General features: G+C 33.3%; 1 protein-coding gene across 7 annotated transcripts in view; it reads right to left on the bottom strand.

Annotated features, from left to right (window-relative positions):
* Positions 1-27,916, bottom strand: part of ZNF521 (zinc finger protein 521) — a 348,750-nt gene that overhangs the window by 146,712 nt on the left and 174,122 nt on the right. For 4 of the 7 annotated variants that reach the window (XM_031946501.1, XM_031946503.1, XM_031946504.1 and 1 more), the window contains one exon: positions 9,379-9,463. In XM_031946501.1, the coding sequence (XP_031802361.1) occupies positions 9,379-9,463 (85 nt within the window). Of the gene's footprint in view, positions 1-9,378; positions 9,464-25,342; positions 25,468-27,916 lie in introns of those variants that run through there. The other 3 variants (XM_031946502.1, XM_031946505.1, XM_031946507.1) reach the window with 2 other exon arrangements.

Here is a 27,916-nt window from a genome sequence, read left to right as displayed (position 1 = left end):
TACTCTCAAGTTTCTGGTTATCATATCCGAAATATTAAGACATAATAACTACGAAGGTGCAGATAATTGGATATTAACCAGAACATACTTGACTGGGCAGGAGGTAGGGCCTTGCTTAAACTAATCCTGAAATGTATTAATCACCAATTAATGAAAGAGTTTCGAATTCATTTTCCATTATAGAACACCTCCGAGTATCTAAGCTTTTTCTAACAAAATGACTTGGAATAACAGGATAGGAATAAGAAACACACCAATATGACGCTGGAACCAATTAAATCACTTTGGCCTGTTGTCAGGTTTACAGAAGAAACCCAGAACTGATTGTCTTTTGGAAAATTTAGGGCTAGGAATGTGATAAAAGGGAAGATATCTTTTAGAGTTCAATGGCTTTCATTTAAATTCTAAATTTACCTGTGCTAATGCCCATGCTATGGTTCAATACTTCATCACAGAACTCTTCTAATATCACTTGAGTTCTCTTGTATCAACTGGGCTATAGCTAGGTTATACCTATATCTATGAGAAATAAAGTCTTAAAATGCAATGACAATTAATTAGACATTTGAAGTATTGTAAAACAGTCATGTAATTCACATTTGTATAGTGCTATAAAGTTTAGGAAGAGCTCTACACATGGAGATTGGGATTCATTCAGATTTTAGGGAATTTCTGTAGTTGAAATTCAAAGAGACCATACACAATACAAACAGTAGGTTCTCAATAGGTATTTATTGAGTGAATAAATGACTACATTAATAGCTGAAAGATAAATATCTGAAAAGCTACAAGAAAGGGTCATGTACCAAAAAAAGGGGGAAAACAGTAGAAAGTGAGTGTGTGATGGAGGAAGAGACAATTCTCCACAACTTTAATGTTGTTGCATACTTTCATTCTCTGATTTGGAGATGTTTTACTCACTTTCTACATGCTGAAGGAAAAAAGTATTACATCTACCATGCAAAAAAAATTCTTTAAATGTTCAGAGTCCAAATACTTGTAAAAAGATAATCTACAGACACAACACACATCCTTAAAGGACAAATAAGTCAAATAATCTAATACATGTTAGCTATTTGTCTATTCATTAAAAAAAAAAAAAAATCCTTCCATTAAAACAGCATGGGTTTCAGATAACCCTAAATGGCTTACATTATTTTTATTTTTCAAAAAGTGTTGTTAGGATAATGGGCAATGCCAGAGATGGGGCTGAGATGCCATTATTCCTCTGTTTTTTTTTTTTTTTCCCCAACCCTGTTTCATTTAATTTGATGGAAATAACAAGTAAACTCCTATTATCCATCTGTGGGTTTTTTATTCTGTTGTTTGTTGACTTTAATTTTAGTAATTCTTAAATAAGCACTCAGAGCAGATGAACTAAGATATGCAAGCAAGTAGTCCTTTTTATCAACAATTTTGCCATAGAAATACACAAACATTTCAATGGCTCTTCATTAGCAAACAAATCAACAAGTGATATTTTAATGCATGACTTTATTCCATCTCTGTGGGGACTGTAGTTGAGAGTGTGATGTACAGTACAGAGAAAGGAATCATCAGCCACAATGTCCCAGGGCTCTCTCCAATGAGGACTTCTCAGCCCCTGCTTAAAGAGTGCATTTAATTGACTGATAGACAGTAGCTTCTTTGTTCACAGAAGACAGGGAAGTAATGGCAGCTTGAAAATCGTACCATCTACAGGGTCTCCTGAGACTAGTAACAGGGGGATATGTGTCAGGAATAAATAAATAATCTAATTATTAAGCCACTTCCTGTCAAGTTAACTCCAATTTGTTGGCTTTTGAAGGCAACAAAACGAGGCATTTTTCCTCATTATGCTTCTCTTTTTATACCACTGGTAATCACAGGCGGATTAAAGGGTGCCTGATTGGTTTTTTTGTCAAGGAACTGAGAAGCAGCCAACAGTACAGAAAAACAGAGTTGGGGTTAGAAGAAATTTCATGCTTGTCTCCTTTCCAGCTCCCTAACAGCCCACACTGCTGCCCCATACAGTGCCGCCAGCTGTACAGCAAATGTGTACCCCTCCAACTGAGGCCTACCGGGCCACAGGCGCCATCCTGAGAGCTGTGAGATACCTTGCAATCTTGGCAGGTAGCTACTGCTGTCATAGGCATAATTCTAAAGGTGACCTACGAAACCCCGTCAGCTCACCAAATGCAACAATATGAGCAGCTGAAGTTCGACACCCACTCTCCATATTGCCTTCTTTTGTTTTGTACACTGCTGATGGCACCGAAACCAGGAAATAATCTGGGGAGGGGGAGGAAAAGAGGGATATGGGGTAGAAGGTCATCACAGGGATTTTTTTTTTTTTTTTTGGTCTGTGTGAACTGGACCTAGGGAAATAAGAATCCAGGAGGAAATAGATATTTGCCTGTGCTTTAAAAAAAGTGCATGGGTTCCTCTTCCAAGTCCCTCAAACATACTCTAGATATTCAGACATGATACCAAGAATATCAAACATGTGTGTGAGCAACTGACACACTTAGGACACATTGCACATGAAGTTGAAAGTGAGAACGCCATCACCCACTCAATCTTCATTGTCACAGAGTTCTATGTCACATGTCATCAGTTTTGATCCTTATGGTAGATACACTTCTTCCTGCACCTCACTGTACAGTGCTGAGATGAATCTGTTGGCATTCAACAGAACTGAACAGCAACCACATTAATCTGAGATAGTCACAAAAGAACTGGCCTAAAAATCAATGAGTAAGAAACTGAATCTTTGAACATAGTCTTGGCCAGAGTCCACAACCTTAAAGGACATTAAAATAAAAGGAATGTCTAAGAGTCTTTGCTGGGGGCTTTTAACAGAGAGTCAATGCCAACCCTTTACCTTATTTTATCTTTGGCCATCAGAGTGAAAAAAGGACAGATCCAAAACACCCACACACAAAAAGGATCATAGCTGGATAAGCAATCTGATTTCTGTTTAACTCCATAGGACTCGCCTGAAATACATCAGGACAAATTTTCTTAAAGAGCTGAAGAGGAAGGAACACATGCATCTGGCTTGACCCCTTGAAAGTTCAATCTGATCCATGATAAGAGATAGGGGACAAAACAGTCTATTCCTTTGGAGCACGTGCTGGGAATAGAAGAGAGTCTTACAAGGAACCGGAATGGGACTTTTAAGTCTGGTGAACAGCACTGCTCGGGCATGTTTACAGCTGCAGATGCCCTTTCTGAATACATCTTGAATTTTTGTTAAATTGCGCAGATAATTAAACCCTCTTCATATTTACAGTCTGCTTCATTGGTACCATGAATTCTGTTTTCAGTTACTGTCTGCATATTCCCTCTCTGAACAATTTCATACTAAGCAATAACACTTCATTTTACATAAGTTTTATCTGATGTCCCCATACAGAGCTGCCAGCTGTACAGCAAATGTGCGGCTCTCAAACTGAGGCCTACTAGGCCACAGACTCCATCCTGAGATCTGTAAGGCACCTTGCTGTCATTGGCAAGCTTTCCCTACTATCACTGTTACCATCTCTCCACACTACACACAACTTAAAATCATCTGATTATTAGAATTTGTGGTCCACACTCCATTTTATCCTTTATTTAATCTATCCCCAGATCACACATTTGTTTAAATGTTTTGGCTGGTTTACAAATCATGCAGCCATCTGCACAGTAGGTGTGACACCATTTTTTTTAGACAAAAGTTACGTTATAAACAAAGATAAAGTCATTTGAAATGCTTTGGTGTTTGTTATTCTGCCTGGTTCACTTGGACCAACTCTAAGAAATAAATAGAATTATCTGTGTAAATCGATGAACATCTATGAAAAACAACACCCAGCAGAACACAGAGCTTGCTCCATTACCTACGTTAATATCATGACAGCTGAGGAGAGATGACCTGGCCCACTTCTCATCTCTCCTGTACAGATGGCTATTAAAGAGAAAGTATCCCTTTTGTATGGTCCATGTAGAAACCCTTTATGGGTTTTTCAAATAAGCCAGCATTGCCCACATGAGGGTAGCTTTCTGTTAGCATTAAACAGTGCAGATTTCATCTTTTAAAAAAATCTAACTCTTGATGAAATAAAACAGAATTTCATCATATTTAACACCAAATGCTGATGATGCCTTAGTGTTCTAAACAATCTGATTAAGCTTGATTTTTAAGATTTGACAAACCTCTCTCTCATTGAAACTAGATGTAAGTAAATACAAGACTCAAAAGGTTGATAACTTTCCAGACTCTCTGAGAATAGAATACTTCCATCTACCTCCTATCTCCTTTTCCCCTTCCCCCTTACAGGGTTAATTTTCATTCCTTTTTCAAAATGTTGAGTGATAACAGAGACAAAAGGGAATTGGTAGCCTGTCATCTTCCTAGGAACAGATCCATATCTTTGGATTTTTTTTCCCCCTTAAGACATAAAGTTCCAAAACCATCACAGATTCATAATGTTGATTTTAGTTCATCCTAAAGGAAAGGAGACTTAAACTGTAAAACTAAAGCAGTGATACCTAAGGTCACAAAGGTGTAATGAAGATGAGCTACTTCTGATATTCCATCCATAGAACACATGGAAGGAGTAGAATACTATGTGTGATCTGTCATCAGATTTCAGAATATATCAAAATCCCATGGTGTGACAAAAGGCTAAATTTTTACCAATCTGCACCAAACTGCTGTGGGCATTTTTACTGTGCTGATATCAGTGATGGCATTTACAGGTGACCTAATGCATATTGTATGTTACTCTCTATTTTATAAATAGAAGAGTTGATACAGTTTTAGTCTGAGCACTGTTACCATCTATCCAAACATGTTACTCTCAAAGTGAAACATAAAAGATACTATATCTTTCTGCATCCCTGTAAGAGATATAGATATGTCCGTATCGAAAACAATACCAACATTTATTTTATATCACAGCTATACTATCTATCTAAAGATAAACTAAGATATCTTACTAATAGATTTTTATACAGATACATATGACATATATGTATATATAGATATGTATGTATATAAAGATATCTATCTATATGTCTTTATTGATAAAAAGAAATCATTTCCAAAGTTCCTTCTCTGGGGGATACATTTATTACATCATAGAAATGCTACAAACCCTACCATTAAGTATCCCAGGACTTCCCTTACATGTATTTCTTGTTCTTCCCATTGTTTTCATACAACTTATTTTCCCCTCATAACTAACATAATTGGAACTACAAAAAAAAAAAATCCATATATCCAAATTAAAGAGAAGAAAAAAAAATAGCATTTCTTTGACTCTTTAAGACCACTATAAAAAAGTTCTGTCATAAAGGCTTGTATCCAAACCTCCTTCCACCCTTTTCTTTTGCTTGCCTTACTCCTCAGAACTTCTGGTAGGGTAAAAGAGAAGCGGTTATTTCCATTTCAATACCATTCATTCTCCATAATCCATGTTAGTAGTGGTGAACTACTAAGATGATGGCATTTTTCTTCCTTTTTATCATTTTTCTGTCAGGCCGATCAGCCCTCAATGGTAAATGTGCTGCTTGGTTGTGCATCGCCAGCAGCTCGCAATTTGCTCACTATGTTTCATGAGACAGTTGTTTGTGGCTGTTTGGAACACATTTACCTCTTTGGGGATTTATACGCTAGTTGCAATGCCAACCTCCATAGTGATCGAGATTTCTTTCTAACTAAAATAGATAATTAGAGGCTGGTAATTATTGGTCAAGAATTATCAGAGTGAAAAAAATTAAGCTCCTCATAAATAGTTCTTGGCAATGTCATCTCTTTACATTATCTCATGCCTAACAGCACTTTATTCAGAGTACTTACAAATTTACATTACTGCTGTTGAGCCTCATAATTTTATATGGGGCAATTCCTTTGCTGGGTTAAACATATTTGAACTCTCTGAATTTGGTGCCATTTTCCCCAAACAAGATCAAATCAAAAGATATATTCATATTTCTCTGAAATACTAATCAAAATAACGTAATATCAAACTTAAAACAGAAAAAGAAATATTTACCATGTTAGAAGAAAATAAAAGAAAGGTGCATGATGGTATAAATGAATGAAACATATAAATCATAATACCTGACATTGCTTCTTGCTGCATTCTCAGGTCAAATGCTAACTGTAAACTATTTGAGCTGAACAAAGGAAGATGAGAAAACCTTTCTCATCTGCACAGACTCTAAAAGGGCCTCTTTCTCCAGGAAATATGTTAGAGTGTTTTGTTGTTTGAGTTTTTTTTATGTATAAAGAAGAAAAGAAACTCCTAAATAGTCACTGGTCTGTTTTTTTTTTTTTTTTTTTTTTTTTTTTTTTTGAAACAATGTCAAAATATGTTGGCAGGTCAGTTGGCATTTTTTCCTTAATAGACATAAGTCAAATCCCTCATGTATTTTCATTGAGTAACCATCCCTGAAGCTCAGAAAATGTGTCTACATCTAGTTGCAAAATGGCCTTAAAACAGTCTTTTTTATGAATCAGGTAGAAGCATTGACATTTTTCCTCCACAAATGTCTTCTACCAATAGGTAGAGATAGACCGGTTCTGCAGAAACTTAGAAGTATAGTGGATATTTGACACAAACCATTGGAATGATGTTATTTCAGTATACAAGAAAACTAATATAAATTATTTTGTTGCTAAAGATAGAGATTATATCTCATTGGATTATCTGCAGCTTTTGTTTTCAGAATCCCTTCTATTAAAATGACAGAAATGGATAAGTAAATCTGTAAAAGTATTATATACCCCTGGACCTATTCACACACACACACACACACACACACACACACACAAGAATAAGAATCTTTTAAAATAGTTATTAATCCTCTTCTCCTGCTAAATACTTCATTGAGATTATCTTTCAATTAGATTTCCACCCCCTCCCCCCCAAAAAAAAACCACAACAACAACCACATATACATATACACTTAAAAATACCTTGTCTCAGTGAAGGTATTTTGGCCCAATGATAAAAACTGCCTTATTAAAAAGAGTAAGTATAACATTGGAATTTTTTTTTAAATCTTAGCCTTTGTGATACTTTCCTGTAATGCATGTTTTCTAAATATTGAGCTTAAGAACTGAGATGGATGACCAAATGATAGAGCAATTACATTAATATTTGTTTATTTCAGCCTTGTAAGTACAAAAGAATTAATTTTTAAAATAGTATGCATGACTGTATAGAAAATTCATAAAGATGAATGTGATTTAGTTCTCTAATGAAGAATGAATTGTTAAAAATTCCAATCCTAAGAGATGGAAGGGCCATATAATCTATTACACTATTACACAGGATGGGGAAAAAGTGTGGAGTAAACATTAATGGTATAAGGAATGGAAACTAAATGCTAAGAAAAAATATAAACAAAATGTAAGAGAAAGATCAGGTATATATAATGAATGTTTCATGATCATAAAACCTCAAATTAAGAAAACAAACTTTTGCAATCTTATGCTTAACATTCAGTTCAGGTTGTAAATGTGTAAGAAGAGCATTAACTGTTTATGATGTAAAATATACCAGATTTGTTAAGCAGACTCATTAAGGGATAAATAATAAATCTTATGTAGAATGCACCTAATCAAAAGCATGCTGTACAAATCTCTGCACTTTCCATGAGACATTATTATGAGAAAGATTTTATATTAAGTGCATACAAATATATTGATATGTCTATGTTCAGTGTGAATGACAGCTATATCACTCAAGAAATTAAAGGCTTCTTCCTCTACAAACTTCATTCAACCTTCCAAAAAGAAAGAAGTTTCAGTAAATAGGAGAAACTATTTGTATTTATCATTTGGGAAGAAGGTAGGTTTTTGTTACTCTTGAAATAAGAGGTTTCTTATCTACTCAATTAAAAGATTTAGTATTTGAATAAATTGAGAGAAACTTTTTGGGAAATCAGATGGAAAAATGATGGCAACAAAAATTCCAGTTGAGTGTTTCTGACATCCCATCATTATCCTTTAACATCAAATCTCAGTATCCTTCATTTGCTATGCACATTAGAAAACAAGAAAATCCTGAATAAAAATAAACATAAACTGAAAAAGTTTCCCTTTTAGACATTAATTATTTTTATTAGTTTTGAAATTTAAGCAATTAAATAGGAGCTTTTGAAATGTATCTGAAAATGTAAAACTAAATACAACAGGCATGCTTTCTGACCAATTTGCTTGTATATTAACTGGTATTTCTCTTCATTTATTTATGTTGTAGTATTTCATTTCATGCTGTATTTTAACTGGGACTCCCTATGTAAAAAACTTTTTTTCTGGAAAAATACAACCACAAACTAGTTGGAAATTTGGGGCAATCTTTCCAGAAATATAGAGGTTGTTGAAGAAATAGAAGATTTCACAAAACTGGATATGTATCCCTTTGCAGTAGCACACAGTGGAATGTTTATGCTATGATAAAATATCGCAAAACAAGCATAAAATAAATGACTATCAATCTTGTTTCACAGTATAAAATTAAAAAAAAATACAAAGTAGTACAAAATAATAGGAATTGTCATTTTACTAGCAAACAAAAGATCTGCTTGATAAAGTTTAATTGGCTTCTATAACTCTCAATGCCATTACTGAGTGCTTATCAAATTAAAAAAATATATTAGTTAACCTTTGGGGAATGAAGAAATAAAGGGACTCTGAGGTAAAAGAAAAAACTTGAGTTTCTTTTTATCCAGTCTCTTAACTTATAGAAACTTTAAAATCCCCATTATTTTAGGAATCTTTAATCAAACTATTTTATAAAGATATGAGTGAAATTTGGTGGGCTTGGAAGGGAGAATGTGTGGAAACTAACATTATGTAATTCCTTACATGACCTTTATGCTCACAATCATTTCCAGATTGTTCAAACTGCATATATAAAACTAAAACTATTTTCACAGCTATTCAAATTATTTATGTTTCCCAGTGACAAAAACTCACCAGTTTAGATTTTGGTACAAATATGCTTGAGCAACACACAGTAGTATCATTACCATAATAACTTCTGAAATTAAAACCTGTCTAAACTCTATGGAAAGCTAACATCCAGTTCATTAACCATTCCTGTTAGTTTGTTTTCAATAATGCAAAAATGATTAGAAGTTTAATTTGTTAATCACCTGTGTTTTGACTGGCAGTAGATATATAATCCTCTACAGAAGTCTAAACTAGCCCTTGCAGAAAATAAAACGTGCTAATGCCTTATCAGGCCTAATAATATGAATAAAAAAATCAGTCATGCCTGGATAAATCATTGAAGGTTGAACAATTAATTCCTCCTTAACTCTTTTTAATTATATAGGCAATGATGAACACAAGTAGGAGAAAAGTCTATTTTTAATAAGATTTAGAGCATCACTCACCAATCATGTGATTTGCAACATGAACCTGAATATCCCATTCATTGTAGAAAACCATCTGACACTTGATGCATTGATAGGTCTTCTTCTGAGGAAACAAGTATAGACAAAGTTTACTTAAAAACATTATCCAACTCATTTTTTGTCTCCCATTTAGCTACTTATTGTGGTAAACTTGGGCTATCCCCTGTAATCATGGCTGTAAATCTGTTAAATTAAAATTTTAGCTCAGTTTCAAACTATTTAAATCTCACTAAGGTAAGTTAAAACAAATATAATACCATTAATAAAAAGTCCTATACAACTGCCTAATTTCTGTCTCAAAGTTTTAGAATCTTTTCAAAGACTAACTGCATAATAATCTGATTGCTTCAAATGTGGAAACTGAGGCACTGGTGGAGCGTTTGGGAATTAAATTAAATTGGTACAGTGGAAGAAAAGGTGTGTTATTTTATTTTTGGAGATCTTTCACCAAAATCACCTAGTTTTCTCTTTCCTTTGGGGAAAAAGGATAGAGGAGGAAGAATAAAGGGAAAAAAGGAAAAACAATAGAAAGAAATGGGGAAGAGAAGAAGGAGAGGAACATTATACTAGAAAAAAACAATGTTATGAGAATCAAAAGACATGATGTTTGAATCCCAGCTCTCTCAGTTGCTATGAGCATGGTCTGCAGCAAATGACCTAACTTCTCCGGGCCTCAGTTTCTTCATCTGTAAAGTGAAGGAATTGTATCATTTCTAAAATCCTATTATTTTTATCATCAATTTTTGAATAAGTGGGAAGTCCAGAATTAGAACAACAAAATTTGTCTGGCACTTCACTTAGTGAACACAATGGAAAATTAGTGGGAATACACTCTTAAATCTCATGAAGATCAACTAGGTTATTTTTTTTTTTTAGAACATACTTATTTCTCCTAAAGGAAAAATAATTTGCTTTCTGACTAATCTTTTAAAAAAAACCCTATCTTTTAATGATAAAGAAATGTAACATAATATTAGCTAATTATTCTGCAAATCAACTTTTAGTAGCTCAATTTATTTAATTGATATCCAAAAGTAATACCACTATAAAGTTAGCCAGAATAAGGGTGGGAATTTATAAATACATAATTATTAGTACTCAGTCAAAAAATTCCAGATGATATTACATGAAATTTTCACAAATAAGTGTCTAGCTAAGATTTCGGATTCCCCAAAGCAGAATTTCTCCCATCAGTAGACAGAAAGACCCATGAACACAGGTATCAGGGTTTCAAAGCTTTGTTTTGCTTATATCCCAGGATAGCACTTAGAAGCTCCATGCATAGTTTTCCCAATTGTTAAATTAGTGTCTGTTGTATTGGGTGTATAGGGTGTGTGGGTGGGTTGGGGTAATGGTAGATATAATAGATGACCTTAAGAGGCTTTCTTTAGCTCTAATCTTCTATACTTGATTGATTTATTGATTGATTACATTCACAACTGATGAGTCATATAAATCCATGATTTTATTTTCATTGAAAAGCTTTTGGGAAATCAAAAAAGCAAATGGACAAAAAAGAATCACTTTTTAAAAATAATCTTTTACTGATTCTCCAGTTTGCCAGATCTTGAGAACAATTATATTGTCATAGTCAGATATCACATCTTCTTATGGTATTATCAACCATTCCTGCTTTTTTTCTGAGACAATTGAAGGAAATGTTAATTATAATAATATTTGTAGCAAATTTGGCTATGAAAGTTTTTAGTTTAAAATGCACATCCTTGAGTATGACTATTTTTAAAAAATTAAAAATTTTATAAAATTCAACAAAATCAAATGTGGCTTCAAATTATAAACACTAGTAATTTAGAATCCTCTCAATCAACATAATTTTTAGCATTTATTTTTCTATAACCCTAGATAGTAGCCTTTTTGAAGTACTGGGTGGAGTGGGGAGTGGGGGTGGGCATTTTCAACTGAGGTAACCAGAGACAGAATAATCTAGCACGGTCTGTACAGAAGGCAGACGCATATGAACTGAATGTGTTGAATCTAAATCTAACACAGATTTTTTAAAACCCTGACAATCACCACAGAAGATTTATAATGCTGAGCTGTTTACAAGATGCTTTTGATGTTGACATATAGAGCAACATGTGTTGTATAAATAACAATCAGTCCTTTTTCTTTAACATTATTTCCCTTTAGAACTAGTTAGAAAATATTTCTTACTCCCAGATGACCAACATTATATATTGTTTATTAGCATACTTCTAGCATTATTCCTGATATGTGACCTTGCTGAAAAACAAAGAAACATAAACTTAATGGCTGGTCTTTTCTCTTGTTAGCACAGTAAAACATACACCATGTCGAGGACTGTCTCCAAAAATTATGACTGATGAATATGTTGATGGAATAGACCCGATTTTTTGTAGTCTAATAATAAAGAATAAAATTATTTGACAAGCCCCCCAAAATAGCACTTACAAAGAGCTTCAAAATAATCTGGTGTATTTTCAGATCTATATATGCAAGTTTTGTGTGTATGTGTGTATGACGAATACTTTTTATCAGCAATAAGAAATAAAACAATTTTAAGGCTTAAAACAATGTCTAAAATACTATAGTTCACTTTTATTAACTAGACAATATTCTAATATCTTAATATATAAACTTGTGACTCAATGAGATAAGGATAGAGTATAATTAAAAAATAGTATGATAATTTTTAAACTGTAGCAGAAATTCAGGATCTTTCCCCAGTTTTCATATTTCTAAAATAAATTTTATTTTTAAGGCTAAATAAGGAAATTATTATAATTATTTTATTGCCATAATACAAAATAAAACCTGTTTAAGATTTTTTTTTTTTAGAATACCTATGAGAAGATAGCATTTTAGCTTTAGAAGCAACTTTACATTTCTTGTCACTTTCTGTTCAATGCAACAATCTCTCTATGATAGTTTAGTATCAGCTTCATTTTTTGAACAATTCAAATTACTAAAAGTTCATTATGCTAAGCCAAAATCTGGCTTCCTCATCTTTTAATCATTGATTCTGATAATATGTTGGTTTGCTTTCTTGAATAACAAAGAACAAGTCCAATTCTGCCTTAAAAAAAAAAAATCTTTCAGTTTTCTTAAGACAACTATCATGGTAACCTCAAGTCTTTTCTTCTCAAAACTAAGTAGTTTCTTGAACAGTTACTCGTATTATGTGGTTTCTTGGCCCTGTACAATCCTAGCTGTCCTCCTTTGGGGATATGTTCATCAACATCTCTCTTAAAATGAGTTGGCCTAGCTGAAAAAAAAGATTGAAAATGTAGTCTGACCAGTGTGAAGAATGATAATGGGGGAGGAGGAGGTCTCCCTTTGGAATGCAGGGAAGGAGGGAGGAAGCAGGGAAAAAGAGAGAGAGAAAGAGAGAGAGAGAGAAAGAGAAAGAGAGAGAGAGAAAGAGAGAGAGAGAGAGAGAGAGAGAGAGAGAGAGAGAGAGAGAGAGAGAGAGAGAGAATGAATGAGAATAGAAAAAAAAGACAAGTCAGATCATTTTTCTTAAAAGCAGATAAAAGTAGAAACAGCACTTCTATTGTTTTGGCCCCAGATTGGCCTTTATCAACTCTTAAGTTGTCAATTTGCTTGAAATGCTAATTTGGTACAATTTTTAAAAGACTTTTTTTTTTCATTAGCCCTTTTTTAATGTGCTACTTGGGAGTGGGATTGTCACTTCCTGATTGTTCTCTTTTGTTTTCTGATACTGATAGATGTAATTATCAGGGATACAACTTTTTCTTAGCACCTCATTATTTTTGATTGATTTTGAGAACAATTTAAATGTGCCTTTTTGACATTTTTGTTTTCAGTTATACTCTGGTTAAGGCAATCTGAGACTTTCAGGAAAGAGCACTTCATAAATTAAAAAAAATGATTAGGATAATTAATAATGTATAGGAACTTTTTAAAACACCAAATCTTCTGATTAACCCAACCCCATTCTATTCATGCCTTTATTCTATATTCCAATAACATTATATACTACACTTGATTTACAATACACTAATTTGTACTTTCTTATGACATTTTAAATGTTTTTTACATATCCTTGTATTAAGTTAAAATTTCACATTGTAAGATGATATTCACTTGCATATTACTTTTTTAAATATCTTTTTATGATTGATTTATAACTAATGCACAAATACCTTGAGATCAAGGATAGAATCACAAAAAAACTGAAGTTAGAAGGGGTTTCAGAGACCATGTAGTCTCATGGACACCTAAAAAAAAAAGAATCATTCTTATGATATCTCCCAAAAGGAGCTATTTGACCTTAGCTAGAAGACCTCCAGTAAGAGAGATATCTTAGGAGGCAGTCTATTGTATTTCTGTATAAGTCTGGTAGAAAATATTTTCTTCCATTAAGTAGAAATTTGCCTCATTATTATAGGATCGGAAACTTAGAACCAGAAGGGAAATTTAGATACTATTGAGTCCAAGCTCTCCAATTTAGGTATGAAGAAACCGGGACTTTGCGATTAACTGGCCTGCTCTGAGAAACACAAATATTAGCAATATAAGATAGGTTTTGAACCCAGGTCATCCATCTTTATTTCCAGTGCTTTATGACTTAAATTACGCATCTTCCCATTGCTTTAATTTCTGCTTTCTGGAGCTAAATAGAACAACTTTGACATTTTTTTTGTTATACCCATAAAAATGTTTCTTATGTTATTATGCTCAATAAACAGTGGGTATTCTATATGCCTGGCTGATTACATGACCTTTTGAGGATTCAGGAATATAGTTCCTTTTTAACTACACTGGAATAAATGCAAAAAAATATCTATTACTGGCATTCTTTGGGGCCTTCTGCCTATATGACTCATAGAAGCTAGCCAAAGAACTCTGGTTGTTGTTTATTATTACTTTCCGACTGCCTAATCTAAAGCTTCCAATAATCTTCAACTTCTCAAACCCAGACATAGCTCTTGTCCCTAAATTCCTAACCAACACTAAGTTTTCTCCAAGTCTTAAGTGGTTTGAGTACACTTAGCAGAGAAAAGTAAAAAACTGAGTTGTGATTTAGCATCCTAAATGAAGTCTTGTGGAGAGAGTACAGGGGGAAAGGGAAGTCCTGCATTAGCAATGTGTAGAATAACCCTGAAAAATTAGCTGCCACCTAAATAACTTTCAAATTACCATGTATCAAAAACAAGGAATTAAAAAGGAAATATAGTGTAGATGATGTCTTTACAGAAATAGATGAACAAAAAGAAAAGTTGGACATGTCACATGAAAAGAGTGAGAGAGATGATCAGTGCACAGACTACATTAATATTCTTGGGATCCAAAGAAAGAATACTCCCAGCACCTTGGGTAGACCTTCTGTGGTAAAGGAAGGAACTAAGCCTTTATTAAATATCTACGACATGTAAGACCCCAAGTTAAGCACTTTACAATTAGTTCATTTCATTCTCACAGAAACCCTGTGAGGCATATTTTACAATTGAAGAAACTGAGTCAAACAGAAGTTAAATGATTTGCCTAGGGTCAGCAACTAGGAAGCATGTCACGTTTTCTTACTCCAAAACTCAGGCTTTCCTGATTCCAAGCCCAGGACTGTCCACTTCCTCATCTAACTGCCAATGTGGTGAACTTAATAGATGATATAAACAAACAAATAATACAAGATGGGTTGTGACCTATATCATTACATGACATGTATATCCATGGAAATCACAGGTCCTTCGGAGTTTGGAAGAATAAATTGATATATGTTAATCATTTGTCAAATAAGTGCAAAGAATGGCAGGTGAAGGAACAATTACTTTTGAATGTTCCCTCCCAGCATTGCTATTTAAACTTTGAAATAGTATAGTTAGTGAAAAGTTTGGAAAGTCTGTCTCTCAAGCAAAACTCTAAATATCTGCAATGTGTTTTTATGGATTCTCCACTTTCTTTTTTCTCTCTCATATTATCATCCCTTTAATAGCACCTTTCTCCTTACTCTAGCTGACTCTGGTTAGTCAATGGTTTTCTCCCACAACATGGACTATTTCCTTTCTCCTGGTTAATTTTGAGTTCCTGAGGCGAACATGTCTTTTTCCTTGCTAACTGTATGTTCTCCCAACTCTGTTTCATATTTGCCACTCCCAGTATCTAGTTTATCTCTTATTTTTGTCAGTAAACTTTTCTCCTAAATAAATCTTCCTTTTGGCAAAGAGAATGGCCATTTTAAATTTGTCACATGTCTATTTTGAACTAGGTATTGCTACCTTGACCTCATCATTTATACTATTAAAAATTATTGAGAATCTGTCCAAAAAAGAATTATATGAAAAATTTTCTGGAGACATGAAAGGCATATACATTATATATATAAATTCCAGATAAATTCATATTTTGATATACACTTGCTTTAGTAGACTTTTTATGCTATCAAATGCATATCATAATGAATAATTTGACAAACATAGGACACTACTAAATCTTTAAAAAAATTCAATCCCCCCAAAAGTTAATCTTTATTAGAATTGATATATTTATTCTACATAATGTTACAAGGATATAAACTCAACCTCCATTCATCCCACCTCATTACTTATTCCTAAGATGGATGTTAAGTATTTTATTAAAAATTTTTACCATCCCTCAATCTCTAGAATCCTTTTTTGCTTCCTGGGAAAGATGTATAAATATCCTTGCATGCAGGCAGATGAATGATACAACTGATTAGTGTGTGTATGTGTGTGTGTATGTGTATACATATATATGTATACATATACATATGTATATAAATCTATACAAATATACACATATATATATACATATGTACACACATATACATATACAAACACATAGATAATATGTGTACATACATTGTCAATTTCAAAAATATTTGTGTTTTAAAAAAGAATCCTTCTAACATTCTCAAAGATTGAGAGCAATTTTTCATGTGGAAATTAAATGGTGATCTCCTATTGAGTTCTTTCCTACCTTTGGAGTGTAAAGAGTCCTGAGAATGCAATTAGTAAAATTCTGAGTTAGATAATTAGTTGGAAAAGTGACCCTGAGCAAATCACTTAATTTCTCTCAGTCTCAGTTTCCTCCTCTGTAAAATAAAAGTGTTAGGCTCAAAGTCCTCTGAGGTTCTTTGCATCATCCATTGCATATTATTGGGTCTCTCTCTCTCATCATTTTTCTTTTTATCTCCTCTCACCCAATGACACTCACTCTTTCTTGCTTTTAAATTTTCAATAGCTATCCATCACTGTGAATTTAAACTTAATTTTGGGGAGAACTTTAAAAGCACAGATGCCTTAGAGTTTTAAATCATTTCTACTAACATTCTATTCTGATGCCTCATTGTGAGAGAGTTGACCTTGGGCTCTCAGAGACTAAGTCAGAAAAGCCCAACTACCTTAGTTGAGTTCAGAAAGGTTTATCGCCACTAGTTTGGCCACCAAGTGACAGCATAATATAAAATCTGTTTATGTAGGTGCACATGAATTGTTATTCCTGTTGGTAAAGGGAATTCCCACATGGATAATGAAAATTACAGATCTTCTAACATAATGAAGACAGTCTTGGAGCATTAAGCACTTGGTGGTCAAACTGTAAGCCTCCATGGAACAATGGATCTATGCAGTTTTAGAACATAGAAACTATTAACTATTATAAGAGATGAACATATAGTGAAACATGTAGTGAAAAGTGGGCTAGATTTGGAGGCAAAGAGGCTGCGATGAATTCTTCCTCTTACTCTATAGGAGAGCTTCTTATTTCATCTCTCATCTCTCAAATATTTTTCTCTGTCTGATTAAAAAAAAAAAAAAAAAAAAAAAAAAAAAAAAAAAAGGTGGCCCTTATCCTTGCCAAGTTCAAACCTTCTGATTCAGAGGTAGGAAAAAAAATATTTTCTGCCAAAAGCCATTTGGAAATTTATAACACCATTTGTTGGTCATACAAAATTATCGATTTATAGAATTCAAGCAATAGGAGATTGTTGTTCCTAACTTTCAATTTATTGTCTGCGATTATCAAATGACTCCATCCATATGGACTGTGGACTGGACATTACCCACCACTGTACTAATGCCTTCTTGATTCCAGCATGTCCTGTCTTATTCAGCAGATTTAGATTTTCCTTATATGAGTACCATTTTTCTCTAATCTTCAACCTCTTTTTATATATTGGTTCTTTCCTTGCTACCCATAAACATGCCCATGTCTCTTTCACTTTAAAAATAAATAAATAAAATGGACAAAAACAAAAACAAAAAACCCTCTCTTAAAACTCTTATCCTTTCTAGATATTATTATGCCATTCCTTCACTATTCAGCTAAGCTTGAAAAAAATACATGTACTTAGTACACTCCCTTCCTTTCATCTAATTCTCTTCCAAATCTTCTGCTATCTGACTTCCAACCTCCTTGTTCAACTAAATTGCCTTGAAGATTAAGAGAATGTCATTAATCTCTTAATTGTCTATCAATCTTCATTTTTCTAGATCTTTATAGAGCATCTCATCATTAGTCACCTTCTCTTGGAGATTCTCTCCTCTTTGGTTTTTCATAACTGTTACTTCTTATTTCTCCTAATAGGTATCTGACAGTTATTTCTCAGTCTACTTTATACATGTCATGCTCACTAACTTTGAGTTCTGTCCTGGGCTCTTTTCTTTTTTCTCTGTGCTATCTCACATTGGTGACATCATCAGTTCCCATAGTCTCAAACATTTTCCCTCACTTGATAATCCTCACAACTATATATTCAGCCCTATTCTCTGTGCTCAACAGAGTCCCACAGAACTACCTATTTTTTGGATATCTCAAATTAAGTGAGATAATCCAAACTTAACATGTCCAAATAAGAATCCAAGCCTCCTCTGTTCTGAATTTATCTATTACTATTGAAAATATCACCATCTTCCCAGTTACCCAGATTCACAATAAGTTTAGTGATACCCATCCTCTCATTGGTTAGAAAAGTGATTTCCTAAAGCAGAAGTCTAAACATATCACTTTCCTACTCATTCATTCCAGTGGCTCTCTTTAGCCCCAGGATCAAATACAAAGCCTTCTGTTTGGCCTTTACAACCTGGTCCCTTGCTATTTCCAAGTTTTTTCACACATCATTCCCTGCAATGTACTCTATAGTACAATCATACTAGTCTATTTGCTGTTCTTCTCACACAACACTCCAACTTTTCATCATGTGTTTTTTGCCCTGACTGTTCCCCATACTCGACAAACTTCCCCTCTGTATTCTACTTCATAGTATTATTAGCTTCCTTCAAGGGTCAACTCAAATGAGACCTAGAAGGCCTGTTCTGATTCCTCTGATCCACTATAGCCTTCTTCTCTAATATTATCTTCTATCTATTTTGCATAGATCTTGTGTGTACACATTTATGCCCATAATGTCTCCCCATAAAAACAGAATGCTTTTGAAAGTTCTGATTAGAATGTGAGTTCTTTGAGGTCAGGGACAATGCTTGTATTTTTTATGTTTTCCTAGATCTTAGCACAGTGCTGGCACATAGAATAAGGTCTTAATAAGTTTTCCCTCATCAAAAAATGAGACAATTGAACTGGATAGCCTCTTAGGTCCATTCTAACTCTAAATCTTTAATCTTATTAACCTATGAAATATTTTTACTGTCCTAATCTCCAAATATGTAAATTTGCTTCTTAGGAAGAAAGGGAATGGGAAGAAAGTTTTTTTATAAAACAACACAGAATACTTTGCTACCTGGAACATAAAATTTTTAAACACACATGAAATACAAGGACAGTATTCTTCCAAATGGTATCTGGGAAAAGTTTTTAGTACTTACTCTAGTAAGTCTCCACAGGTGCTCTGTGGATCTCTCCACTCGCTACCATGAAAATTTAATAGAGAATGTGATGGTGCATGAGGGCAAATAGGTGAGAAGAAATACAGAGCAGAAAATCAAATGATAATCAGTTGAGGCAGCTGGGTGACCGTGCAATGAATAGACACCAGGCCTGAAGTCAGGAAGACTCATTTTCTTGAGTTCAGATCTGAACTCAGACATTCACTAGTTATATGACCATGGGAAAAATCAGTTAACCTTGTTTGTCTCAGTTTCTTCATCTGTAAATAAGGCAGAGAAGGAGATGGTGAACCACACCAGCATCTCTAACTAAAAAAAAAACCCAAATGAGGTCACAGAGAGTCAGAAAACTGAAAAATGGCTAAAATAACAACAAAAATTTTCTGAGACAAAAAACAGTAACTTGGAAATTTTATGAAAATAGATGGTAGAAAGTAAACAGCTCATATAGATATGAAGAAAGACATGGAGCAGAGAGGGAAAAAAAAAATCATGCTATGAGTTAGAAAGACCTGACTTCATGTTCTGCCTGTTCTTCTAGCTGTATGACCTTGGGTAAGTCATTTGTTTTCTCAATATCCCAGAAACCATAATTTACAAAGCAGGCACAAACCTGCAAATACAGAGGAGTTGTTTTATTTAACGCTCCCTACACTAAAGAAATCACAAAAATAGTCCCTTCTACCTCATGTCTCTCCTCTACTAAAAAAATCTGTATTATATACACATTCTTCTTATTGGCTGGCCCAGATATTTAAACCACTAAGAAGAAAAAATTTGAGATGTCATGTATAATTGATGATGCTCAAGCTACTCTTAGTAGGGACCCCTATCCTGGGATATTTCAACAGGCCCACGTCACCATAAAAATAGTCATTATTAGGAACTAAAATAGAATTTTATTTTTGGAATACCTTCATATTTATAAACTCTAATTCCTAAAGCTCCAAAGCCCAAAGCAATTTTATCAATAATGGGTATCTGGATAAGGTAGAATAGGAATTGTAACCCCACAAGGGTTGGAAGAGGCATGAGTAAGGGCTTAGAGGTGATGTCTTAGGTCTTGATATGGGTAGACAGGGAAAAGTCATGACAATGAACTTCCTAGAGACTTATGAAGCATGAGAAACATTTTCACAAATAATATGGTGATACAACTCAGAAATTCACTGCTTTATATGATTTGACTGGCACAAACTTAACAGGGAGAATGTTATATTGAGAAAGAAAGACATTGAGAATAATAACTTTGAGAAAACAAATTCTCCTCTCCCCTAGGGCTGGTGAAATTTGAAAATACAACAAAACTCTTTAATTCAAACTACAAATTCAAAATTTGGGATACTCAATAAAAATTATAGAAATATGTATTTGTGTGTGTTGGTGGTAAATGATGATAAAATAACAACCTAACAATATCTATCTCTTTACTAATACTTCAAACATGTTTAATTTCATTGGTGTAAAGATTCCTTCCACCAAGAGAATTTGCAACCAGTTTATAATATAGTAGAAAAGTCATATGCAGCAGTATGAGACTCAAAGAGGTTAAATAAAATGCCAATGGGCACATAGCTAATAAGTTGTAGAGGCAAAATTTGAACCCTGATCTTTCTGGCCTCATGTTCAATGCTCTACAGAGCATGGTTTCTCTGTATAATATGACTTAACATAAATCAAGTATTCATCAAAATAGGTCAGGTAGAATGTATAATTAGCACCATTATATGAGGATTGGCTACATGCATCTGACAATAATAAAAAACCAATATCCTATAATTAATATTTTCCAGTAATAGTTTTCAATCAATTAGTCTCTTTTTTCAAACTATAAACAGGAAATCCCTGAACAGAGATGAATAGAGAATTGATCATCATGGATGCTAGCAAGGAAAAGAACAAAAATAAATCAATTTAACAAATATTTCTTTAGTGCCTACTGTGTACTATAACACTATAATAGATACTATGGGAGATTTGTTTTTAAGTTCAATTCAGTTCAACTCTACAATCAATCATTTGTTAAGTGACTACAGTATAACAAACATAGAGGATACAAAAACAAAAATCAAAATTCCCTGTCTTCAATGAGCTTATATCTAGTGAAGAGTTCTCTTTACTCAAAGAATTAACCCTAAAATTAACATGTATTTTAAATGATGGTATTCAAATGCCAGGTAACATATGACTAGATTAGTGATATAGGTAATGTCAACTATGAGGCAAGTAGGTGGCAAAGTGGATGCTGAGTTCAAATTTAACCTCAGGCACTAGTGGTATGACTATGGCAAATCATTTAACACTGTATACTTCAGTTTCCTCATCTGTAAAATAAGCTGGAGAAGGAAATGGCAAATCATTCCAGTATCTTTACCAAGAAAATCCTAAATGGGGTCACAAAGAGTTATATTTGAAACAACTGCCTCAAGACAACAGATGTACTCTATAGAAGAGCCTTTCTCTCCTCAATCTCTTGCATAGTTCCTGATATATTAATAAATGTTTACTGATTGACTATGTCAAAGAGATATGGGCTAGGATAGTCAGAGGAAGGTTATATTAGAGGCAAGACTTCAGTTAACACTTAATGAATAGCAGGATAGTCAGAAGGAAAGAGGGCATTCCAGAATACTGAGAATGAATTAAAGGCCTGAGAGGAAATTAGCTTGACCAAAGAGATGGCTTCTTCTCTCAAAGAGTTAACCGTTTAATTAGGGTGGTTTTGATAGCCATAAGAACAGAAGAAAGAAAAAGGAAAAAAATTATGAATTAAGTTAGAATAAAGTCTAGAAAAGCTTTTAATGTTCAAAAAACTTAGACTTTAGTAGTTGGAGTGGTAAATACATGCTATTTGGTTTAAACAACAACAAAAGGGGGAAATATATCTAAATTTGCTTTTGAAAAGTGATTACCTTTAACAAACATTTAAAATTTCTGCAAAGATCTGAACTCAACTCAATATATCTCTTCCCATCATAGAAGAAAAGAAACAAACAAAATATTTTGATGTTCATGATTTTTTTAAATTAATACAGGTATGCAAACAGTTATTCTGATTTTGGCAGCACAATAATAGACTTAATAATTGAGAAAACACATTTACTGCCAAAAACATTTTAAATGAGTCTCCTAGATTTCTTTTCAAAGTAAATAAGTGTAATTACTAGCATATCAAAAAGTAACTATAGCTTCTAAAGGTGAGGACTAAATGAGTCACTGGGAGAATATGATTCCATATTCATTAATATTTAATAAATTGGCATGAATGGAATCATTTACTTAGATTGTAGGTATTTAAGTAAGGAACAAACGTTCTAGTTTTCCCTTAAATACTTAGGATCATATGTTCACTAATAAATATATTAAAAAATCCCAAAGATTACTAAATCTTGTTTTGCAGATGAGTCCCCAAGGATCCTAACTTAGATTGTAGGTATTTAAGTAAGGAACAAACATTCTAGTTTTCCCTTAAATACTTAGGATCATATGTTCACTAATAAATATATTAAAAAATCCCAAAGATTACTAAATCTTGTTTTGCAGATGAGTCCCCAAGGATCCTAAAGGTAAGAGTATTTGCCTAATAAAGTCAAAATTTGAACTTCTATCTTCTGACTAAATCCTGGACTATTTCTACCACATCATACTTAATTTAATTCTTTTCTAAAATTTAATATTCTTTTTTTTTAATTTAATAGCCTTTTATTTACAGGATATATGCATGGGTAACTTTACAGCATTAACAATTGCCAAACCTCTTGTTCCAATAAAATTTAATATTCAATATTAAAAATTGAGAACTCTTTTCAGGCTCAACCAAGATCACATCAAGTATTTGGCTAACTTTAAAGCACAATAGAAATATGAGTCATTATTATCATCATCTATTATCGTTATTATTAACTATTATTAGTCCCTTTATCTCTTTCAATTCATCACATCTTTAAAATTCCTTTTGATGGTCAATTTTGACTTTTTTATTGTTTTTCTCACACTCTCCACTCTAATAATTATCTTTTTGATCTCATTTTATATTGCCAGTTCAGCTGCTATTTAATCTTTTGATTAGCAAAAGAACCTCAGGTAGAATGTAAACCACCTTTTGAGGGAGAAAACCATTTCTTCCATTTCCTTCACATTCCCTCAGACACTCAGTGCTGTGCAGACAGTAGACATAAAATAAGTGTTTCCTATTGAATAACTCAATTCTTAATCTTTTCCTAGTCATTCAGTCACAAATAATTGCCAATGTTTTTCTTTGACTTCTGCATCTCTCTGCCATGTCATACAAACCAAAGGCATTACATTTGAAAATAAATGGGGAGAAAAAATAAGCAAGGTAAAAATCACAAATACACGAATTCATTGTCCTGAAGTAGGGAGACAGTGAAATTCAAGAAACTAAATTAAAAAAAAAAAAAAAAAACTTGAGTGAACTATTAAGATTTACCAGAGATCTAAGGAAAAGGAAAGGAGATTTTGCTTTTAGACATATTCTATGGTCTTTCCCCCCCACTAGTCTCCTCTTTTCAGTTGCTTTCAAAATAAGAGCTCACAAATCTCCCTTGTACATCACTACTATAAAAGAACCCTGTGAGGAAAGAAGATTGAGAAGGGGAATCATTATTCCACATATTAGCCATCATTACATTGCACAAAACACTAGGGTTAAATACTGATGGTAACAAAAATGTGGATGGAAGGAATTGCATGATAGGTGAAAAATTTTGCTTAAAACTGGTTTAAATAGATTGCCTTAATTTTCTCCCTAGAAGCAAATGGAAATTTTAGGGAGGTGTATTAACTCTTTAGGAAAATTAAACTTGTTGCTTAATGAATTATTGCAAGTAATTGAATAAAAGGTACTTTAATGAGAAAGCTTTCCTCAAGCAAGGATTAAGAATTCAAGATCATTTGTTTCCTTCTTTTCTTAAAAACCTCACTTTTCTCCCACTATAAGTACCTTACTCATTTCCTGAAATTAATCCTTTCTCTCTTTCCCTATTGTCAAAGAACAAATACATGCACTAGTAAAAGTTTCTTTTGATAACAGAAACTTTCTTCCTTTCTGATCTTCTTTGTTTTTTTTTCCCCCATACATCATTCCCCAAATTATTATTATCTTCAGTTATGTCCAGATTTAGTTTTGAATCTACAGATAAAGAAATCTTGATTTCCAAAATTTTCTAAAACTCTCCTCTTGACCTACTCCTTTCTTTGTTTTTGAATTCTTCAAATCCTCTAATTTATATTCCTTTTCAGAATTTCATTTGAAACATCCCAGTAGTAACACACTCAAATAGAAATGGAGTCACTAAACCACACACAAAAATCTCTGCAAGAAGTATATTCACTCAGAAAACCACATGTTAACATTATCTATCTTCTGTTGTATTTTCATTAATTGTGTTAATTATTTCCTGATTACCTTTTAATCTAGTGTGGCATTGCATGCTGCCTGCTATGATGCCTCTGGTATATAGTATTTTCAATTTCAAGATGATTCAAAAAGACCCACATTCAAGTCATGCCTAAGCCTTTTGTGTAACTTTAGGCAAGTCTCTCAGTCTCACTGGACATGTGTCTTTATCTATAAAAAAAGAAGTGGCCTGAATGTCCTCTAAGGTCCTTTCTAATTCTAGATAAATGATCCTTTTTCCACCTGTTTCCATTTTGGGCTCTTCAGGCCAGTACTCCACGTTGAAACAGCTTTCCCACTGATGCATGTCAGAGCCCTCACTCCTCTCTTCCAAATTGTTTCTGAAAATCCACCTGCTCTACGAAGCTTGTTAGCAATTACACCCACACAGTGCTCTGGTTGTTTACTTTATTATTCCTGGGGTTTGTGTCCTTAGATAGTTCTTCAGGACTGTGTTTATTGCCCTTTACCTAATAGAAAATTTAAGAACACTTAGAGTGCCATATGAATAGAGAAAGAAGAAACACCAGAGATTTTTCTACCAACTCACTTAAGTATGGCTTAGTATTAGGACATTGTCTTATCGTTCCTCATTTCTTTTTCAGAAAAGTCTTTTCAGGAAAAAAATTAGTCTGCCCCATATCCTTCTTATTCCCATAAACAGTATTAGAATAAAATTTCTCCAGCTATCTATGAGCATTGCAACACTTACAGCAGTGGAGTGGTAGATGGACAGTTAGTTTCACTAACTGCTGCCAAGTTGCCTATTCATGGGGTGCTGAACAATGCTGATGTCTTCTGATTAATTCATGGGCAGGATAAGATTGCTGCCACCAAATATGCCTAGGTTGAGAATCATAGAGTTAGAAAGGACCTCAGTTCATGAGATCATTTAGTCCATCCCCTGACCTCAAATTAACCCATTGAGATTCTAGGGGAATCTTTTAAAAAGTTCTACTCTATATTTAATGACACTGAAAATTTCCTATCTATGAAAGATTCCTATGCTGACACTGCTAGGTCCATTTGTGGTGTTTTGGGAGGTAGGGAGTTGGGGGGGAAGGTTCATTTTAAAATAGTGGCAGATAATGTTGCACAATGAAAAATCAAATCCCAACTTTGCTTATGTGAAACTAGGCACAGCCCTTTCCCTATGTGAGCCTCAGTTTCTCCATCTATAAAATAAAAGGACTGAAAGAGATTATCTTTAACATTACTTCCTGGTCTAAATTTATGATCTTATCTTTCTCAAAGAGAATAGAGGCCAAAACAAAGATTTGGGAATTTAGTTTATCAATCAACGTTGAGTCACATATTTAAAAGAAGAAAACACCAGAGATTTTTTTACCAATTCACTCAAGTATGGATTAGAATTATTAGGGCATTGTCATATGGTGTCTTCATTTTTTTAATCTTTTCAGGAAAAAATAGTTTGCCCCATTGCCTTTTTATTCCCATAAACAGTTTTAGAACAAAATTTCTCTAACTATATATAAGCACTGCAACACTTACAGAAACAGAAGGATAAATGGACAGTTAATTTCACTAACTGCTGCCAAGATGCAAGAAAATAGAATTTTCTTGTAAAAAGTTACTCACCAGATACTTGTGTAACAATATGTATATTTATTGATAACTTCTCCAGAGCTATTTCCAACCAGGTATATGGATGATTATATTCTTTCTATGCAAATGTGCTTTATGGTTCATGGGCTAAATTTTCCTATCATGAATCGTGTGAACCAGCTGACTTTTTGAATCAATGCCATGTTCTACTATGAATGCAAAAACCAGTCTAAATATTATTACATGGCTATTATGAATTGATGTTACTTCTTTCAAGTATCATATCAGTTCCAAGCTTAGCTAACATTCCAAATTATATCAAACCATATCCTATATTAGTCCTTAGAGAATTATGCTATTCATTGATTTTCCAACAAGTTTTCTATAAAGTTTTTTATCTCCAATAATCCTGTATTAAGTTTACTCCAATGCCTAAATATGGGATAGAGATGACTTTACACTTTCAAAGTCTATGCCAGTAAAATTTAAGTCCTGAAAGGTTTTATTATGCTGGAAAGGCTGAGAATATGGTTCTAGCAAATGACTATTTCCTTTCAGAGGATCAGTTTAGCTGATTGTGGAGAGGTTCATCACTATTAAGCAGGCCACTTTATGATGAATTCTTTGGCCATAGAAACTCATGGAACAGAAAAAAAAATAAAATCATTCTCATTTCATCCTGTATGACCTTCTTCTGATTCTGTAGTTTAGGATGACATGATTGTGGAAAAGGGACAGAGTTGTTAGTGTGATAATAACCACAGTTTTTAGACACCCTACAAACTTTAATATAGTAGTTGGTATTCATAAAAGTAAGATACTTGTTAACTAATTAACAAGTGCATCTATTATTGGATGGAATTGATTCATATCAATCTTGAAAGTGTCATAAAGGAAATTAGAGAGAAGGAATTTGCAACCATATGGAAATGTGGTTCATAAATACTTTTTGTAAAGGAAAAGAAAGAACTGAAGATGGCTCTATTGCACACCCCAAAAGAACAATGTGTATATGGCTATTTTATTGGACATTTAGTCATCTTGAATCCCAACACTCATAATAAATATTGGGAAAAAAATCACTGTGAAAATAATTGTAACTTATACATCAACATCAATTATAGAAAATGGAAAAGAAAGAAATTCTGTAGATAAATCAATTGTTGATGTTATTTCAGTCGTATCTGATTCACTGTGACCTCATTTGGGGTCTTGGTAAAGATATTGGTTACATTGTGCCACCTAGCTGCTCTGAATAACTCAATAAGGCCCACCAAATTAAATCAATAAGCATTTGACATCCAGTGACTTCAATACAAAAGTGGGAAAAATATGAGTATTCTAAGAACTATGTGTATTTTGTGTATTATGTATGTATCAGGAAGAAAAAAATGAGAGAGGTCAAACATTACACAGAAGACTTGAACCTTAAATTATGAATTCTTTCTTCAAGAGAAAAAAAAAGGCAGGCAAAGGACATGAACTTTGAATATCACAACAAATGAAATTGATTGTGTTTTTGAAGATAGGAATTGTGAGTGGAATTCCTGAATTATGATTTCCAGTTATATTATCTACCTATTAAAAGCAAACAAAAAAAGGAGAAAAAGAAAAATTATTAGAAAATATTTTAAATTTAGGTAATATAAAAGAAGAAATAACAATAAAACCAATCATACTAATTTCATACTGAAATTTAATCAATGTAAAAAAATTTGCTATACCA

This window comes from Sarcophilus harrisii, chromosome 1 (assembly GCF_902635505.1).
Source record: "Sarcophilus harrisii chromosome 1, mSarHar1.11, whole genome shotgun sequence".
In the NCBI taxonomy this organism is placed as follows: Eukaryota; Metazoa; Chordata; class Mammalia; order Dasyuromorphia; family Dasyuridae; genus Sarcophilus; species Sarcophilus harrisii.
This window is presented reverse-complemented; position numbering and strand designations above follow the sequence as displayed.